This window comes from Pistacia vera, unplaced genomic scaffold (assembly GCF_008641045.1).
Source record: "Pistacia vera cultivar Batoury unplaced genomic scaffold, PisVer_v2 Contig292, whole genome shotgun sequence".
Classification (NCBI taxonomy): Eukaryota; Viridiplantae; Streptophyta; class Magnoliopsida; order Sapindales; family Anacardiaceae; genus Pistacia; species Pistacia vera.
In genome coordinates this window covers 1,641,079-1,661,293 of record NW_022196104.1, presented here as the reverse complement: position 1 = coordinate 1,661,293, position 20,215 = coordinate 1,641,079, and the positions used below count along the sequence as shown (strand labels likewise).

General features: G+C 33.0%; 3 protein-coding genes across 5 annotated transcripts; 2 read left to right on the top strand and 1 right to left on the bottom strand.

The window, feature by feature from the left end:
- Window positions 1-518: 518 nt before the first annotated feature.
- LOC116134889 (UPF0603 protein At1g54780, chloroplastic) lies at window positions 519-2,029 on the bottom strand. Its single transcript, XM_031420570.1, has 3 exons — window positions 1,469-2,029; window positions 1,016-1,208; window positions 519-929 (listed from the first exon to the last, which is right to left on the bottom strand). The coding sequence occupies exons 1-3, from the start codon at window positions 1,922-1,924 to the stop codon at window positions 682-684; spliced, it is 897 nt and encodes a 298-aa protein (XP_031276430.1). The 5' UTR covers window positions 1,925-2,029; the 3' UTR covers window positions 519-681.
- Window positions 2,030-2,291: 262 nt separating this feature from the next.
- LOC116134983 lies at window positions 2,292-5,857 on the top strand. Its single transcript, XM_031420666.1, has 8 exons — window positions 2,292-2,636; window positions 2,967-3,046; window positions 3,556-3,616; window positions 4,069-4,126; window positions 4,349-4,406; window positions 4,768-4,840; window positions 5,134-5,252; window positions 5,493-5,857. Exons 1-7 carry the CDS (start codon window positions 2,322-2,324, stop codon window positions 5,224-5,226), a joined length of 738 nt encoding a protein of 245 aa, XP_031276526.1. The 5' UTR covers window positions 2,292-2,321; the 3' UTR covers window positions 5,227-5,252; window positions 5,493-5,857.
- Window positions 5,858-14,585: 8,728 nt separating this feature from the next.
- Window positions 14,586-20,109, top strand: LOC116134890 (sodium/hydrogen exchanger 1-like). Of its 3 annotated transcripts, XM_031420574.1 has the most exons (15): window positions 14,586-14,920; window positions 15,015-15,133; window positions 15,414-15,511; window positions 15,685-15,744; window positions 15,839-15,885; window positions 15,986-16,180; window positions 16,328-16,374; window positions 16,561-16,627; window positions 17,245-17,345; window positions 18,088-18,189; window positions 18,487-18,625; window positions 18,707-18,769; window positions 18,861-18,935; window positions 19,020-19,107; window positions 19,700-20,109. In XM_031420574.1, exons 1-15 carry the CDS (start codon window positions 14,738-14,740, stop codon window positions 19,939-19,941), a joined length of 1,626 nt encoding a protein of 541 aa, XP_031276434.1. In that variant the 5' UTR covers window positions 14,586-14,737; the 3' UTR covers window positions 19,942-20,109. The 3 variants fall into 3 exon arrangements, with proteins under 3 accessions (XP_031276434.1, XP_031276433.1, XP_031276432.1); XM_031420573.1 differs by lacking the exon at window positions 19,020-19,107 and having other exon boundaries at window positions 19,606-20,109; XM_031420572.1 differs by lacking the exon at window positions 19,700-20,109 and having other exon boundaries at window positions 19,020-19,523.
- The last annotated feature ends 106 nt before the right edge of the window (window positions 20,110-20,215 follow it).

The following is a 20,215-nucleotide window of genomic DNA, read 5'->3' as shown; positions in this document are numbered from 1 at the left end:
TATTCTATTAACTTCAAATTTCCTGCTGCTTTCTCAGTTAAAATGTCTTTCCTCTTGACGTATTAAGGTTGTTTCTGTAACCATCTCATTCAACTCTTTTCCCTATATTTATGGACTTCAAGCAGTACTTGTCAGTCATGGACCAAATATTCTGTGATGGAAATCAATAATCCAGTTTGTTCTGTGATGGAAGTCTGTATATGCAGTACTTGAAAACTTGCATCTGTAGTAGATTTATGTCTCCAAAACAGCTGGAATCTGTAAGTCTAATGTACAACTATAGATACACCTTTGAACTTGAAACATTAAAATGGTTTTGCACATGTGCAGACTGGTAAAATTATGGTCAGTCAAGAAACCTTAACACCAATGATAGCATAGACAACAAAACTCCTAGTAAATTGGCTCCAAATGTATGATGTTTTGCAAGAAAAGCATGAAAATGAGTATTGTTAACTGTTCATCTTTTGAGCTATCGAAAGGTCTTAGAGCAGCACTGAGAAAATGGCAGCACATACTCGAACTCAGAAATCATGATTCTATTATACATTTTATGAGTTCAAAACAAAAATCTGTACTTTATCTTCTGATTGCAAGTTTTTTGTCAACAAATTATAAGCAATAATTTGGACAACCACGTTTTACAAGTGACTTGAAAGATCTAAAAAGCAGATATTTCTATCACTTCTTGGAGACATAAGCATAGTATTGTGCCATTGGAACGACAAAAGCAATGACCAACAAACCTCCAACCACAAGACTGAATTGTCCCCGTTTCTCTTCTGTCTCTTCCCTGCTCTTGAAATTGGATTCTCTTTTATTTTCCTTAAAAGCTGGCCCCCCAGGATCTGGAAGTCCATCAATTGCAGCTACTAGCCTCTTGGCAGAGCTATAAATTGCTTCATTGTACTTTTCTTCCGTGGCCAATACTGATAATATAAACCAAATAAAACGATCAAGAATGAAATAACTCTAGAATCTTAACAATAAGTATGAAAACAAAATGTCTAGTTACCAGGAAGGTTCTCAGATACAGTAGAATCAAGAACAGTTTCTCCAACAGCTTGGACAAATGCAGGGCCACCTGTGACTGCCCCCTCCTTTTGACTGGTAATTAATACAACAATGCCCTTGTTATTTCCCTCTTCAACAGAAGGATACCATTTCTCTAATACTTGGTCAGCATACTCAAAAGCATCAGCTTTGCTCTGCAATTAATTCAATTATCAATATCCAAAATCACAAGCACCAAGCAGTTAAATTCTTGTTAGTGACATTTATAATTGCGTTTATGTACTTTTAGATTCAACAACATACCTAAAAATCCTTAAATTCAGATAACAAACAACTCCAATTCTTCAAATCATCAAAAGGGTGTCTCAAAAGAATAAAGATTCACACTATTATACTAAACAAATGCATACTAACAAGCACATAACACCAACACAAAAGCAAAAGCAAAACTTACAGTGAGCTTCCTAACAGTGATGAAGTTAATCCTGAAGTTCTTTCTAGACTCCAAATCAGACAAAAGCTGCTTCAAGTCCGACTTTGTGACTCTACTAAGCACACCAGCATCATCAACTACATATGAATCTTTTGGTGGACCTTCATTGATGACGTCAAATTCAGATGCCAGTGCATTGCCAGAGTACACTAGTGGGCAAAAGTTGAGTGCTAAAGAGAGAGCTAAAGCTGCTAATCCTTGTTGTGCATGAGTAAACCAGCTTCTGGGTATTGGAGACAATGCCTTTAGTGGTTGAAAAGACTGTTTTTTGAGACTGCAAGTGACAGTTTTGGGGTAAAAAAGTGAACTTGATCTTTGTTGTAAGGAAGGTGACAAAAGGGTCTTTGGAGAGGAAGATTTTGGGTTGAGAAGAGGGGAGATAGAGTAGATAGGGTGAGGAGAAAGAATAGTTTCCATGGTAGAGTTAAGCAGGTGAAATGGTGATATGAGAGAAGAAAGAATTGAAATAATAGTTTTGCCTCTTACACTCACTCACTCGGTTGTTCATTTGGGTGGTTGCTATTTGCTTGTTTTTTTGATTGGTTGGCTGAAATTTGAATGAGGATAATGTGTTTCTGTCCCAACCATGGAAGGAACCAAGGGCATCTTGGGACATACAAGTCACCAAATATCTTGCAAAGCTCAAATGGGTTCTAACCATGAAAGCTTAAAAAAATTATTTGATACTAAACAAATTAAAATTAACAATATCTCAAAACTACCCTTCATGAGCCTAATATATGAAAACCTCAACTATGTCCCACATTATCTCCCTCCATTTTTCACTAGCCATGAGTGCTATCTTCACTCTCTCATGGCCAGTCTTCCCTCTCTTTCCCTCTCCTCCACCAACCCACTAAACCCAAAACTCAATTCTTTCTCCACCACCACCACCTCCACCTCTCAAAACACCACCTTCACTAAAAGACACTTGATTCTCAAAACTACTTCACTTTGTTTCATTTCTTTGGCCTCGCAACATCCACTTCCATATTCTTTAGCTGAGCCTTCACCACCTTCGAAAACTGCTTTTTCTGGCATTGCCAATACAAAGTCTTGGTTCCAGTTCTATGGTGATGGCTTTGCTATTAGAGTCCCTCCTCAGTTTGAAGATATCATGGAGCCTGAGGTACATTCTCTTGCTGAAAGTTTGTATTTTTATTTACCATGCATGATAAACTCCTGATCTTTACTAGAAACCCCCTGAATTTTGTGCATTCAGGGGTTTTTCTTTTTTCTCTTATTCTTGAAACCGTGGAGGTTTATTGCACTTATTAATTTGTTTAGCATTGTATGCATGTAATATTAGTTCATGTTATCCATTGTGACAACTGAAAGTATGCTTTGAAGCTCATCATTGTTTATTGAAATTGCTACAAAGAGTACGATAATCTAAGTAATGTTTCTCAATATTTTTAAAATTAGTTGTTTAACTAAGTTAATTACTCAATGTTTCTAGGATTTCAATGCTGGGTTGTCTCTTTACGGGGATAAGGCAAAGCCAAAGGCCTTTGCTGCACGTTTTGCATCCACTGATGGGTATTGAATTTGCTTTTGATCTATCTTTTATTTTTTGCTGTTTGACATCAAAATGATGTAAAATTCTTTGTTTTTGAAAACAAGAGATACAGATTTGTGAGTGTTTACTTGAGATATTTTCGTAAGGGTTTTCAGATGCAATCCTAAAAGTTAGAGCAAAATCGGAAAACTTCGTAATCTTTGCTTTGAAAACAGTTTTAAATATTATATTAAACACATTTTCAAATACTTAAATATTGAGATACAACTCAGATTTTTGAACTGTAACTTGGTTTTTGATGACTAAGTTTGCGGTGAATAAGAGGTACATTGGGCAAAAATTTATACCCTTTTTCAATATCCTTTGTTGGTTTTGGATTCTTTCCCTTTTTTGTTTCTTGAGATATCAAAAGATGAGTCATTTCTGTTGGGACAGGACTTTGTTATATTATAGTAGCTGAACATGATGCAACTAAATTTTGTTGCTATAATATTCAAGTGATATATTTGATTGTTATGGGTTGATCCAGATCTGAAGTCTTGAGTGTTGTGGTTCGCCCGTCCAATCAGCTCAAGATCACTTTCTTGGAGGTGTGTTTGACTGTCATGGCTATCTTCTTGTATGTTTTTTTGTGAATTTGTGATATTAACGCGTTTATTATTGTATATTGGTCTTTATTCTTACTAGAACTTTTATTAGTCTTCGGTAAGGATGAATATCTATTATGGATCATGTCAAGGTTGATTTAATTTTTTTTGGGCATCACAAGAATGAATTCCGGTTTAATCTCAGCATTGTAGACTAGTGTCTGTTATCAATTATATTGCCTTTCTTAGTTGGATTACTAATTTCTGCCAAAATGAAATTTTGTATTGATGTATAAATCTATTGGATTTAAGATTGTTCTTCGTGGTGGATTATGCTTTTTAAGCTTTGATGTTTTCCATTATATCTGATGAACCATCTTAGTCCTGTTTATATTCATCCATATTCTTCCATAAGAATTCCCTGAGGAACTAACATGTTCTTCTAACTCAAACAGGCCAAAGATATTACCGACTTTGGATCCTTGAAAGAGGCAGCAAAAATCTTTGTTCCAGGCATGTTTTGGTTTGATCCCCTTTTTTCTTGAAGCTAAATCTATGATTCTAGTATATCTTTGTAACTTTTCTCTCTGGTAATGTAGATGTTTTCTTGTAATTGGCTCTTTTTTCTGTTCTATCAGTTGTTACATGACACCAAATGGCCTCATTAATCTTATCTTGACTTGTTTCCCTTTCGTTATTTCTTTTACTCGTACTGATAGTAATGTACAATGTCAGGAGGTTCAACTATATACTCTGCCCGAACAATAAAGATAAAAGAAGAGGAAGGCTTCAAGTAAGTTTACCTTTCAACTGATGCCTTGCTTTTCATAAAATATCAGTAAATAATGTCGCCGTTGTGAATTTTTGCCTCTAGAGAAAAAAATAAAACATTTTCTTTTCTCTGTAAGATGAATAATTCAACAGAACAAGACAAGTACCTGCAATGCCGTCAAGCATACCGAAAATTGCATATATTTAGAAAAAAAATCTGGTGCTCTGTTTATAAGTACATATACAAAATGCTGCTTCACTTTTTAACTCAAGAGAATTTTAAATCATTTGATTGGTCCTATAGATACACGTTCTCACTGAAGCATTCTTTTTTGCGATACATAATACTAATGTATGCTATTCTTTGGTTTGGTTTATTTCAGGACTTATTACTTCTATGAATTTGGTAAGGATGAACAACACGTAGCATTAGTAGCTGCTGTTAATAGTGGAAAGGTCAGTTTAACATCTGCTAGTCTATGTTGATTTATAGATTACTACTTACTTTGCCACATGATGAACAAAAAATGCCTACGGTTGTGTGAAAAATTTTGCATAAGCAAATTATTTAGCAGGACTGATCAATTCAGAATATCCCTCCTTGAAATGCCCCGGCATAACCTGCCTGCTCAACTTGAGAACCCGAATATGCCACTAAGAATTATGATGTCAAAAATCATTCTTGTTTACAGTTTGATTTATTATGATTATTCTGACTAGTAAATCTGCCCTTCAACTTCATGTTGCAGACAATTATTGCTGGAGCAACTGCTCCAGAGTCCAAGTGGGATGATGATGGCGTGAAGCTACGTTCTGCTGCTATATCACTTACCCTTTTGTAGTCATCCAACGATTTTTTTCTTATCAGGTTTGTTCAAATCATATTTACATTGCTTAAATCTCATTTATTTATCAGAGACAAGGGAAACAATGGATAAGTGGACTGAATTCTCAGCATCTTTGTGAGATAACAATGGTAAAAGAAACATTAAGTTAAAAGCTACTATAATCAGTGTGAAATTTTGTTCTGACCTGCAACAAAGACAACTAAATCCTTCTTTGCATCATCTAAACAAACTAATTACTATTTTCTTTTTCCTGTTTGCAGATTGTGTTCACATTATCATGCTACTCAATTGTTTTGCCAATGCGGCACAACTTGCTCATTGGATTTCTCTAAGGCATCTTTCACATTTGCCACAACTATGAAAATTTATGGATGAGATTACCTACAATCATTCAGCTTAGCGAATGGTTAGTTTTTATCAACCTACCTTCTAATACCGGCTGCTAAGCAGCTTATAGCTTTATAGAGTTTGAACAGGACTTGAATGAGGCTGGTTGTAAGTGGGCATTCAGGCCCAAATGATTTTGAGAAGTTCCTTCAATTTTCAAACTTTTCGTTTGTTTTCAGCATTATTGGGTGATTGTCACTGAATTTTCTTCAGCAAGAGCTCATTACTAGTATTTTTACTGACTGATGTACTACAAGTACTGATTTAATTTTTTTTTGTAAAATTTTTTTTGACATAAAAAATGGACAGACATTCATGCAAACAGAAACCTCCAAAAATACAAAGCAAAAGATGCTAAAGCAAGAGCCAGTTCATTTGTTGTACTGGGAATATGACAACATGAGTCATTCCCATTGAGAGACATCAGCTTCTTTATATCAGCAGTCAGAGAATTTTCAATAGAAAAATGGATTTAAAGGTTGATAATCCCACTAGTAGCCATCAGAGAATCACTCTCAAGAGACTACCTCCAACCATACACAACCCTTCTCATTGCATGTAAATTAGCAACATCATTCCAAACACACCTGATATTCATCAAAAAGTTTTTCGTGTATCATACTGCAATACAACCAGCTAATGATCAAGCAAATGCCGTCCACTCTCATTGATAGGTTATATTGTAATATATGCATAAGAGCGTTTACTGGCATTTATTTATGGGTGCTTTAGGGTATCTATAAGGTGTAACTGGACAAAAAAAAAAAAAATTGTTATATGATATATGTTATTTACTAAAAGACAAGAAATTGCATTTCCTGATACATTGAATCAACTATAGTTTCACTTTCTCCTGCTCTTATCATGTGCCCTCTAAAGCTACATATCGATATTTCATTATTTCCCTTTATCTGGAAGCTAGTATTTCTTGATGACTTGTGTAGCAATCTGATCCACAAATGGTTATTTTTTGTATAGTTTGATGATAAGAAAATTCAAGGGCTGAGAAGGTGTTTATGTTGGAGATGGGAATGATGAAGACAGATTTGGGTTCTTCTGGCCCATGGCTGATTGGACTTGTCTGGGGACATGAGTGCTTTTCATGCATTGGGTTATTGTACAAGTCCTCAGTTGAGTTTTAGTTGGGGGATTTGGAAGGTTGGTGAATGACAATGAAATGGTCATGTGATAAGCTGTTGAGCCTTTCTACCATTGCTCATGGAATGAAAACCTACAACTCAAGGGCACTAGAATCCAAACCCCTTTTGTTGATTGAACTTGCTCGGAAATACACCGACCATACAAACAGATGTATATACAACCAATGAATCATACAGTATTACACCAACCATACAACAGATGTATATACAATCGATCAATCATAAAGTATTACGCACTTACGTCATGATTAGTTGGTCCATACTCTAAACCATCATATTCATTGAGAAATAAAAAACAAAGATGATGAGGTGTTAATGAGATTTGAGAATCTCATATTACCTTAAGAAAAAGTAATTAGACAATATTTCAATAATTTCCTTTCATTCATAACGAGTAATGTTATAAAGTCATAATCGTGTTAATGAGATTTGAGAGTCTCATATTACCTTAAGAAAAAGTAATTAGACAATATTTCAATAATTTCCTTTCATTAATAACGAGTAATGTTATAAAGTCATAATCGTGTCAATGAGATTTGAGAGTCTCATATTACATTAAGAAAAAGTTATTAGACAGTATTTCGATATTTTCCTTTCAGTCATAACAAGTAATTAATGTTATACCTATAAAGTCATGATCATACGTGATATAGTTTTATTGAATATATATGTATTGGGATAATACTATCTTGACACCGTCATTAGACGGAAAAACAAAATCTTTAAGCATTCAACCAAATCCAAGAGAAAACTGTGCTTGATACTTGTTGTGAGTTATCAATGTGCAATTTTTAGTGAGTTTGTTGAGTAAATGTCATTGGAGATGAAAAGGTGACCTCAATTAGGACAAAGGGACCCCAAATATGGCGTAATTGTATCCATGAAATGTGCAGTAAACAACTTTTTCCCACCCAATGTTTGCCTTAATCATACTTTCCCACTCAAAAAGTTTCAAAATAGTACTTTTTCACCTAAAGTTTACATTCTGTTACTACCCAAAGCTGATTCTGATGGCAAAAATTTTCTCTGTCACCACCATCTGAACCTTCGATCTATTCTCTACAAAACCACTTTCACTCCTATACTTGATTTCTCGTTGATTACTGGTCACCACAAAGTTAGAATTTTTTGTTCTTAATTGATTTTTGACTGATTCTGACAGCAAATATTCAATTGATCACCACCATTCGATCCACCGACCTCAACTCTATAAAACCCCTCGTACCTTTGCTCCTAGTAACTCACAGAACAACAGTTGAGAAAATGAAGTATATTTTGGGTATTAACGGAATATAAACTTTGAGTGGGAAAGTGATATTTTAAAACTTTTTGAGTGAGAACCTGTCATTAAGGCAAATCTTGGGTGGGAAAAAGTCGTTTACTCATGAAATGTGCCACAACTAAGCTCAAAGCTGGCAAGTCCAAATGCCCCCACATGATTCAAGATCTGCCTTTACTGTATTTTAATCTTAAGTTCACATTCATCTTTGCATGTCTTTTCGCTAAAATGGACACATCGTATTTTTAGTAGTTGGGTCCAAAGATCTAAATTAATAAATTTATAATAAAATATATTTTGAAATAATAAGAATGAAAAAAATTAATCTAAAAATTTAATTTTAAAATATTATCATACCAAATTATCAATTCTATGATTGTCCTCGATGATTGTTTATATTCTGAAAACCTTGTATAATCTAGGAACTTTATTTTCCAATTTCAAACTAATTTATTAAACTCAATAGAAACCAGACGTAGTATTCAAAATTAACTAAACCCAGCTCATTCAACATACAATTATATCAATTACATACATAAAATAATAAAAACAACTAGGACAACATAACTCATGATTTTTCTTCAATTAAGAAAGATAGAAGAAGAGATTTTAAAGCAAAATAACAAAAAATGAGCATCATTTTACCTTGTGACCTCCAAAAGAGTAATATTTCTTGATTAATCCAACCAAAGGAAGAAAAAAGTATGAGAGAAAAGGATAGGAAAAAGAAAAAATTTACCGGTATTTTCGAATCTCATGATCAATAAAATATGAAAATATCTTAATGGGGTCTATAAAATATGGATAATTTTGATAGGGTAAAAATCGTTAGTTACTATAAAATATACACCTATTTTTTATAGGTTTAGAACTTCAGTGGGGTCAAGTGACCCCACTGAGTCTACTTTAGCTACATCCCTGCCTAGTTAGTAAATACGGATACGGCAAAAAAAGATATGGAAATTTTACGGGTATGATACGGCAAATGGTGAAAAATACGTTTGTAAAAATTCGGCCATAAAATTCGGATACGGAAAAAATATGATACGGGTTTAATACGACATATTATCAATAATACGTTTTAAAAAATACGACAATATCAATCCTAGTTTTAGCAGTTTTCATAGGCCACTTGGTTAAAATCTATATAACATTTCAAATATACGGGTACGGCAAAAAAAGGGTACGGGAATTTTACGGGTATAATACAGAAAATGATGAAAAATACGTTTATAAAAATTCAGCAAAAATTCGGATACGCGAATACTACGGCTGAGGCATATAATTCGCGAATAATACAGCTGGGCTTATAAAATACGGCTGTTCGCAAATAATACGGCTGAGCTTATAAAATACGATTGTTCGCGAATAATACATAAATTATACAGGTGTTAGTAAATTCACGAATAGTTCGCGAATTTACTAACTAGGCATCCCTGCTCACTATCATTAAGACACTTACCTAACCAAACATTTCCATCTGTTAAGAATTTTATATGATAGATTTGTGTTAAAATTCAATTTATGATAACCTATGCCCTAAATTTATATTAAAACAACAAGTGCCTATAAAAAATTAGTTATGTCAATTTCAGATAAGAAGAGAAGTTTCAAGATTTTTAACTTAAAAGATTTTGATAGAAGAGATTCAGTAAAAGGTTAAGAGGTTTGATTAAATAAAAAAAACCTTTGCGGTAGTTGACGGCCACATCTGGCCGCAGATTTGGCTGGAAAATGCCATATTGATACGTTACAACACAGATCTGATCGGTTTGTGTCATAACGCATTTTGACCAGATTCCGACAGTGGTGGTCAGAATCTGGCAATGCGGGTGGTGGGGGTGTTTTTTTCATTTTACACAATTTTTATAATTGGGGTGTTTAATTAAATTAGCAAACCTAGGGAGGTTTTTTTAGAATTTTTAAATTTTACCTCGTAATACCCATATTCAACTACCCAATATTATTCCCAAAATCCTATCCAAAATAATAAACCAAATGCACATCGACAATTCCTCTATTTTTAATATTTCTCGTATTAGGTTTTCCACTACTACACTAATATTTACAATCCAACTTCAAGTCCATTTACTAATTGGACTTATCCACTCACCCACGAACACACAACACAATACGTCAGCGTAACCCGTTCAAAGTATATCACATCAAAACATAGAGCAACAAATACCCATAAACAATTAGTTATGTCAATTTCAATAGATGATAATAATAATAAAAATTATATATTGTAAGAAGAGAAGTTTAAGAGGAGATATTATAAAATATTAGAATATGGTAGGCATTGGTGGTCAACACACCTTTCTTATCAACTAGAATTTACCCTAAACTCTATAGATGAGACTCAGTTCTTTCGGATCAAACTACTAGTGGTCTACTTAACACCTTGAAATTTGTGCCAAATTTGAATAAATTAAGCTTACATGAAAGATTAGTTATACTATATTAGTAAAGGAAAATGTGAAATTGAAATTCTAAGCTATATAAAATATTAAATCATCAAAATATCAACAAACTTTTGGAATACACGGGCTATTTTAATCTGTGGGAAAACAACCACCCAATTGTGATAGAAAACAACTTATATTAAAGAGAGTATATCCTTTATAATTCATCATAAACAATTATAAAAATATTAATTAGATATTCTTCGGACAACTATTTAAAAGGATAACTTTACCGTTTTTTGGTTTAGAGAACCCACTCACGTTTTATGCTAATTTGGATACGATTTCCCTATCTAATCACATCGTCTCACTCTTTCGAATTAGTGGTTAATCACATCACACTCTCGTACCTTATCATTGTAGAGAATGACATTATTGAATTATTTCACATTTTTGCTGATTTGGGGGACCTGCCCTTTTGTTGGTGGGGGGCTCACATAACAGATGAGAACTTAGACCTTTGATACCGTCGATTTAGGGGACCTACAAAAGGAAATCATCTCATTGTTTTGTTGATTTAAGAAGCCACCTAAAGACGAGAACTTAGACCTCCTCGGACAACATTTGTCAAGGTTCGTTTGCAACTAAAAAAAGAAAAAAGAAAAAAAAAAGCTTGCGTATTCTATAAAAACACTAACTTATTAGGTGATATTGTTTACCTGCTCTTACAAACTCAAGATCCAACTTATATCTATTTGATGTGGAAATTGCAATAATAGCCAATCTTTCCTACATATGTTCTAAAATTATAATATTGAACATTTGTTCTTACTAGCGAAAGTTAACTCATACGTGCATATTTAACTTTCGTATATAAGATATCTTTTCGTTTATTGATAGAAGAAAGAAAAAGTTCGCACGCAAACCTGAGTTAAGTCTGGTTAACAAGAACTCGATTTAGTGAATAAGAATTCAGTTAGGTTTAAAGTTTGGATTTTAGGTTTGGAATTAAGGATTATCATAAGGTTACATATTAAATTTTGAATATGAATTTGATAGTTCAAATTATAAATGAAAACATTTTTTTTTTTTTTTTTTTTGTGTGTGTGTGTGTGTGTGTGGGAAAACAACCGCCTAAACAATTTATATTAAAGAGAGTATACGCTTTATATATAATTCATCAGAAAATAATTATAGAAACTATTTATTAGGATATTACTTCGGACAACTATCTAAAATGATAACTTGTCACCCTTTTGGTCGGTTTAGAGAACCCATCTCACCTTTTATACTAATTTGGAATACAATTTTCCTCTTTGATTGCATTATCGTATCGGTTAGTTAATCACATCACGCTCTTGCCCCTTTGGTCATTGTAGAGAATCTGCATAATTGAATCATTTCACATTTTTGTTGATTTGGGGGACCTACCGTTTTGTTTGTTTTGGAGAGTTCACATAACATGCGAGATCTTAGACCTTTGATACGATCGATTTAGGGGACTTACAAAATGGAATCATCTCTTCGTTTTGTTGATTTATAAAGCCATATAACGATGAGAACTTAAGACATATTGTCATAACCCCCAACATATATAAAACCTTCTTTTATCAATGAAAACCGATGCACACATTAAGAAAATTCTTTATTATTTTTTACTTTTTACCATGGTACTTGTATAAATTAAATTCATAATTTATGTATTTATTTATATATTTATTTATTTTGTTTTGTTTATAATGAGTATGTGATTGATGGGCCAAACACACACAGGACTCCTATGAACTTTTGTGGAGACCCGTGCTTGGTTGGCAGTGCCAATCATGGGATGCTTGCGTATTAGGCAATTAATTAATTATTAATTACGTCATTAATTGGTTAACTTTTGATTATAATCTTTTCTTAGGTTCAAATAAAATTATCATAATTAACATGATCAGATAAGGTAAACGATGATTTTATAAAATGTGAAGAGAAATAGAATGTGATTTTTATTACTTTTAAGAGTTAACGATTTTTTTCCACCCAAATAATAATTTAATGATATTTTCTCATTTAGAGACTTTTAAAATACTACTTTATTACCTAAATTTATATTTTAACAATAAACAAAGAGTAAACTAGATGTAAGCTGTTGGGGCTTTTAAAAAAGGGAAACCGATGAGTCTTTTTGGTGACAGAAGATTGGATTTTGACGGTTGAGATTGATTGAAATTTGACTTGGGAGAGGCGGTTGCATAAACCATAATCGCTCGATTGCCAGCAGTTGATATGGTTGATGGTAATAGAGTTTGAGGGGTTTTTATGAGTGATAATCAAGAAAGAGAATGATGGTGGTGTGGGGCCACAATAATGCCAGAATTGAAAACAGAATATAAATTTAGATAATAAAATGATATTTTAAAAGTTTGTAGGTGAGAACGTGTCATTAAACCATTATTTGAGTAGAAAAAATTCCGTTTACTCTTTTCTTAAACCATGGAAAGAGGAGGTTGGACTATATCAACTCAAATTCATATTTATATTTATTATTATAATCTATTTTTAATATGATATGTTCTTGCATGATGTTAAATGATAGAAAATGAGATGATAAACATAATAAGCCAGTTGACCAAAAATAAAAAATTATTGAAAAAAATTGGAACACTCGAGAATGTGTTTGAAGAATAATAGATCCCACGATTCATATAATTTCTTTAGAAATTATCAGAACTATTTAATTATAATTATAAAATTAGATTAATTTTATTAGAAGCCATTAGAAATGTCAAAACGAGATTAATTAAAGCCTAATTTAATTAAAAAAGATACCGTATTTGCAAAGCAAGATAGAGATATTATCAAAATCATCCGTCAACATACACGTGGAATAGAGTAGATGAAAAGAACCCTATGATTAAATCTAAGATCACCCATTTATATTTTAATTTTTTCTAGATTTAGATCTCAGGACACCCATATCCGATGGTTAGAATCTAATTATATTTATAATATAAATCACCAAAATATTTTACAAAATCGAGGATTTATGTTAAAAAAACATATTAAAATTTGGTAAATTTTTAGATTTTACAAATTAAAATGTTTTGAAAAGGGTTAAAAATGTTAAATTTCGTAAAATACTCCTGAGTGATCGAGTAATTGGATATAGAACCTTGGATGATTACTCAAAATGTTATAAGTTTAAGTCTTTTTTTCGGTTGTTAATAGGTAGTAATTATTAAAGCTCTTATCTGAATCGTAGTTTTAAGATCCTAAAAAATTAATTGACGTGTTTATAATGACCCGAACACACTCTGATGAAAATTAAGATTATGTCATCAATGCCTCTCCAAATTAAAAAAATAAGAATAAAAAGTGCTTCAAACAGTTTAAAAATTTCAAGCGCCAGCTAACGCCCGTATCAACTTCTAGACCCGGCAATTCTCTGTTACTCTACCCACTACAATTATCCAACTCCCAAATCAGATATTGACAACTGTTAATCTAATTTAATTTAATTAGATTTAAAATGTATGATAAACCTCTAAATCTTCCTTTTTTTATTTTTCCCTTTCCAAAATCTAAATAAGAGAAAATAAAAATAAAAAATACATTAGGTGTATATATTTGGTAATATTGATTGATCATTTTCGTTATGTATGGATGGAAAGATTAAAAATGATATTATAATATTATCAATTTAGTAATAATTATTAACTTGTAAATAAATTTTGAATTCCTTTGAACCAGAATTCTCACATGTTTTTGTACATGATAATTGATATAGCGAAAATTTTCTCATTTTTTTTTTTTGATTTATTAAACAATAAAAATTCACTAATCCGTTGTCGTATTAAAAGGAGAATTTATTGTCGAATTTTAAAAAATAATGATTATGGGTGTCTTCTTTCCCTTCACTCTCCTTGAGTTGTGTATAAATCACGTGGCATTATTATTAAGAATAATCTTGAACATCGACGTGGTTTCTTGTTGTGCTGCCACCTAGCCAGTTGTAGCACATCTTCGAAATTCGCACCGCACAGAATCAGAACTACATCAACTACCAGTCTTCCCTCCATCCGAACCTTAAACTGAAGAAACAAAATAACAAAGAGACTATCTACATAATCAGAAGCTTTCAACTCACCATTTGCTATAATCAGAAATCAAACTGAAAACCATCTCAGGTTTCTTCTTCTTCTCCTTAAAGATCAATTTTTTCTTTTCTTTTTCTCAATAAACTCCACATTGTGAATGCCATATAATTCAGCTTTACATCTTCCCCAAAAATGGCTTCCAATGAAACATTGCACCACCTTTCATCGGCCCTTCACGACTCTTCCTCCTATCTTAGCACCAGCACCATCATTGCATTGAGTGTGTTCTTTACTCTTCTTTGCCTCTGCATCATCATTGGCCACCTTCTTGAGGAGAACCGCTGGGCTAATGAGTCCATCACTGCACTTCTTCTGGTGGGTGTTAAACAAGTTTCCTTGATTGCTTTGATGGAAGAAGATGCTTAATTTTGGTCAATTTTAAGTTTTTTATTTTTTTTTTATTTTGCAGGGTTTGTGCGCCGGAGCAGTTGTGCTGCTGTTTAGTAAAGGGATTAGTTCGCGTATATTATCGTTTAATGAGGATTTATTCTTTCTTTATTTGCTGCCTCCAATCATTTTCAATGCTGGGTATGTTCTTCTTCTGAATTTAGCTTTGATTGGTTGCATAAAACTGAACAGGATTGGACCTTGTAGTGTTTTAATTTTTGTGGAAGGTTAAAGTTTTGTTGTCTATGTTAAGTTTTAAGAATAGGAACATTATTATTGATCTATGTAATCTTGATATATGTGACATGGGATCCAGTTTGATGTGTTTGACATATGGCTTCTAAGAAATTTTTGTCAGAGATATTTGTTTCATGAAGATTAGTATGGGCTGTGGTCGCTAATGTTAAGAATTTTGTTGCAGATTCCAGGTCAAGAAGAAGCAATTTTTCAAGAATTTTACAATTATATTGATGTTTGGAATTTTTGGTACAGTAATTTCATTCTGCCTCATATCAGTAGGTAAGATCCACTGATCTCAGATCAACTTCACTATTGGCTTTGTCGTGTGAAGCCTGATGTTTAAATCGGTGAATAGCTTATTTAAAAGTAGATTACCATCAATTTAGCTACTCCTGCATCTGATCAAAATTACCGGTTCTAACCACATTATTGTCTCCCTTGAAATTTTTCAGGAGTTGCTTTCCTATTTAAAAAGCTCGGCGTGACAGACCTTGATATTCAAGATTACCTTGGTGACCTATGATTGTTTCTTGGATTTATTTTGTATTTTGCACATGCTAGAATTCACTCATATGTGCTGATTACTTGAACTTCTTAAATGTGCAGCCCTTGGTGCCATCCTGTCAGCAACCGATTCAGTTTGTACATTACAGGTACATCTGATCAAAGTTCAAATAAATATTTAGTCCAAAAAGTAGTCTATAAAGATAATTGATGCATACCGTTAACGCAAGATCTTTTATCATCTTTAAGGTTCTCAGTCAAGATGAAACACCATTCCTGTATAGCGTTGTATTTGGGGAAGGAGTGGTAAATGATGCAACCTCTATTGTGATTTACAATGCAGTCCAATCACTTGACTTCAGTGACATTGATGGCACAATAGCGTTAAAGTTGTTGGGAACTTTTCTTTACCTTTTCTTCACCAGCCTTGCACTTGGTATAGTAGTAAGTCACTTCATGATTTTTCCAGTTAATCAATGGTTCATAAGTTAGCCTGACATTCAGTAATTAGTATCTTTGCTTTTGTGGTGTTGGCCTGATACACTGGAATTTTGCTAATGACTCTTAACAATTTACATGGCAATGTTCCAGGTGGGTCTTTTGAGTGCCTTCATCATAAAAACGCTTTACTTTGGAAGGTACAAGGAATATTCCTCTGCAGTTTTGTATTCCAGCTCTTGATTTTGCTCCTTTTTTATTATTATTATTATTTTTTTTTTTGGGGGAAATTGGTGAATTAGTCTCAAAGATGATGTTTAATCTGACCCATGTAAATTAAGCTCTATATGATATTACTTTGACATCATTGTTTCTTTCATCAACAGGCATTCTACAGATCGTGAAGTTGCACTCATGATGCTTATGGCTTATTTGTCCTACATGTTAGCCGAGGTACTTTCACAACAATATATAACCTTGGAAGTTATCAATGTTTAAGCTGATTGAAATGAAACCGAAATTAAAAGAGTGTCTAAAAGTTGACTGCCCAATGGCCATTTATGCATAATGATATTCATTCTTTCAAATTCAATAAACCATTGCATCGTAGTCTATTAGCACACGTCTCATCAAAATGCACCCATAGATTTTGATACCGCTTCTGGTTGACGTTCTATTCTTCCACTGGAGAGGATATAACGTTATCAGACTCATTCACTGCTATCATAAAGAGATTCCAGCAAATGCCCTCTTAACCAACATTCAGAAATGTGGTCTTGAAACAGAAATGAAATGTCTTTTGGTTACCGTATCTAAACTATGGCCTCATATGGAATGGCTGAAAGGAGGTGAACTTGATTATCATAACAAAAAAGAGTTGAAACGAGCTGATTCAGCAGAAACTGGTGTTAACATATACAAACAGCAAAATCATAGAGCTTTTCAGACTTGCATCGACTGTTTTTTCACTGAAGGGCAACCTTTTGCTAAAATGGAATGAACTGACTACTGTTAATGTATTTTGCAGCTGTTATCTTCTTTGGAGCTAATAGATCTAATTTTTCATGCAGCTTCTAAGTCTTAGTGGGATTTTGACGGTTTTCTTCTGTGGCATTGTAATGTCACACTACACATGGCACAATGTCACTGAAAGTTCACGGATAACAACCAAGTGAGAACATACTCTTTTTAGCTACCACTTTTATCTGTTTCCCTTTTTTTCCCTTGGATATTCCCAAAAAAAAAAAAAAAAAAAAAAATCAAATAATAATAATTCAAATAATAATTTCTGTAAAGGAATTTGAAGGGAAATGGAATGATCAACATGTCCAATTATTCTTTTAATTATCTGTGGACCATTTCATTGCTTTCTCNAATGAACTGACTACTGTTAATGTATTTTGCAGCTGTTATCTTCTTTGGAGCTAATAGATCTAATTTTTCATGCAGCTTCTAAGTCTTAGTGGGATTTTGACGGTTTTCTTCTGTGGCATTGTAATGTCACACTACACATGGCACAATGTCACTGAAAGTTCACGGATAACAACCAAGTGAGAACATACTCTTTTTAGCTACCACTTTTATCTGTTTCCCTTTTTTTCCCTTGGATATTCCCAAAAAAAAAAAAAAAAAAAAAAATCAAATAATAATAATTCAAATAATAATTTCTGTAAAGGAATTTGAAGGGAAATGGAATTATCAACATGTCCAATTATTCTTTTAATTATCTGTGGACCATTTCATTGCTTTTTCTAAATTTGTTTCAATATAGGCCTTAACTTCTAGCACATATGCAATATCTTCTTTTAGCTTTCTTTGTAACTAAGCTGTATTTATGGAAATGTTTATGTTGATAAATGAAGCATAGATTCTGAAACAAAAGGTTAAATCCCCATCATGGTTGTTGATTTCAGGCATTCATTTGCAACAATATCATTCATAGCGGAAACTTTTATATTCTTATATGTTGGTATGGATGCCTTGGACATTGACAAATGGAAGGCCAGCAATGCAAGGTAATCTTTACCCTTCTAATGGTTTCTCTAGTTTTAGCAGTTAATTGCCACTAAATATATAACTCTAGTAGAGTGAAATGACAAACTCCACTTAATTGTCAGAATCAAGTTGTTTGACAAAAATCTTGACCAGGACTATCTCATATAGATCATTTGGAGATTAAGTGGAATTTGATTCTGTCAATTAAGTGGAATTTGTCATTTCAGTCTACTAGAGTTGTAGATTACGACATTACTGTTATTGTATTTGCTTTATCCGTAGATGCCATTCTAACATGCTTCATATTCTTGATTCAGTGTGGGAACATCAGTTGCTGTTAGTGCGACATTGTTAGGATTAGTACTAATTGGAAGGGCGGCATTTGTCTTCCCTCTGGCAAATATCTTGAACTGTTTTACGAAACGATCAAGTGCAAAGATTGAGTTTCGACAACAGGTAATAACGGCAGGCATTCAAACACTTAGTTATTCTCCTCTACTTCTATTCCAGACATTTTCTAACTCATTGGAACTTCAGTTTATCATGTGGTGGGCAGGACTAATAAGAGGTGCAGTTACAATTGCTTTGTCTTACAGCGAGGTTGCTTTTAACTCCCTGGATGTAATTTAATTAAACATTCCGAGATATTTTGCTCCTGGACTAATATTAACTTGTGCATACAATCATGCAGTTTTCGAGCTCTGACACGGAGTCGTCAGCGCTAATGATCACTTGTACCATAATTGTTGTTCTATTTAGCACAGTGGTACGCTAGAAAATTCTATACTCCTCGTAATGATTTTGTTACACTAGAAACACCAGAATGATGCAATTTTATATTCTCACACAGGTATTTGGTTCCATAACAAAGCCTTTGATTGAAGCAGTGCTGCTGAGAAATGCAAAATCTGCAATTTCAGATGCAACTGATCTTCCTAGTCTAGAAGAATTAACATTACCGATCCTTGACAATGGCGATGATCCCGGAAACAACCCGCCGGTGCCCAGAAGTAGCTTCAGGTTACTGATAAGCAACCCCACCACAACTGTTCACTACTTCTGGAGAAAGTTTGATGACAAATTCATGAGACCAGTGTTTGGTGGAAGAGGGTTTGTTCCATTTGTACCAAGCTCCCCAACTGGTGCTGCTAATGAAACTTCTGAAGCCAGAAGCTCTAACACTTAGTTGATACAAAAAATTTTCTTTTAAATTTCTTGATGTTATTATTATTATTATTATTATTATTATTATTTTGTATTGAGTTCTTCTATTTTTCTTATAAATTTTGGTTAAGTAGAGGTGTTGTAATTATTAGAACAATATGGAAGTAAGTTTGTTTTTATTCTTTTGTCATGTATAAATTTTGCAGAGAAAATTCTTTAATTAATTATGTTTATATAATATTTTAAATACATNATTTTATATTCTCACACAGGTATTTGGTTCCATAACAAAGCCTTTGATTGAAGCAGTGCTGCTGAGAAATGCAAAATCTGCAATTTCAGATGCAACTGATCTTCCTAGTCTAGAAGAATTAACATTACCGATCCTTGACAATGGTGATGATCCCGGAAACAACCCGCCGGTGCCGAAAAGTAGCTTCAGGTTACTGATAAGCAACCCCACCACAACTGTTCACTACTTCTGGAGAAAGTTTGATGACAAATTCATGAGACCAGTGTTTGGTGGAAGAGGGTTTGTTCCATTTGTACCAAGCTCCCCAACTGGTGCTGCTAATGAAACTTCTGAAGCCAGAAGCTCTAACACTTAGTTGATACAAAAAATTTTCTTTTAAATTTCTTGATGTTATTATTATTATTATTATTATTATTATTATTTTGTATTGAGTTCTTCTATTTTTCTTATAAATTTTGGTTAAGTAGAGGTGTTGTAATTATTAGAACAATATGGAAGTAAGTTTGTTTTTATTCTTTTGTCATGTATAAATTTTGCAGAGAAAATTCTTTAATTAATTATGTTTATATAATATTTTAAATACATTCATTTATTTTAAAAGTATATTTTTTACTTAAAAACATCTACAT

Excerpts from the sequence above, each read along its gene's own strand:
- LOC116134983 (XM_031420666.1), top strand. The coding sequence starts at position 2,322 with ATGGCCAGTCTTCCCTCTCTTTCCCTCTCCTCCACCAACCCACTAAAC. Across the intron at positions 4,127-4,348 it reads AGCAAAAATCTTTGTTCCAG|GAGGTTCAACTATATACTCT; the intron begins GCATGTTTTGGT and ends GTACAATGTCAG. Across the intron at positions 4,841-5,133 it reads CTGCTGTTAATAGTGGAAAG|ACAATTATTGCTGGAGCAAC; the intron begins GTCAGTTTAACA and ends TTCATGTTGCAG.
- LOC116134890 (XM_031420573.1), top strand. The coding sequence starts at position 14,738 with ATGGCTTCCAATGAAACATTGCACCACCTTTCATCGGCCCTTCACGAC. Across the intron at positions 16,628-17,244 it reads TGTCCTACATGTTAGCCGAG|CTTCTAAGTCTTAGTGGGAT; the intron begins GTACTTTCACAA and ends TTTTTCATGCAG. Across the intron at positions 18,190-18,486 it reads TGGAAGGCCAGCAATGCAAG|TGTGGGAACATCAGTTGCTG; the intron begins GTAATCTTTACC and ends TTCTTGATTCAG.
- LOC116134889 (XM_031420570.1), bottom strand. The coding sequence starts at position 1,924 with ATGGAAACTATTCTTTCTCCTCACCCTATCTACTCTATCTCCCCTCTT. Across the intron at positions 1,209-1,468 it reads TCACTGTTAGGAAGCTCACT|AGCAAAGCTGATGCTTTTGA; the intron begins GTAAGTTTTGCT and ends AATTAATTGCAG. Across the intron at positions 930-1,015 it reads TGTATCTGAGAACCTTCCTG|TATTGGCCACGGAAGAAAAG; the intron begins GTAACTAGACAT and ends TTATATTATCAG.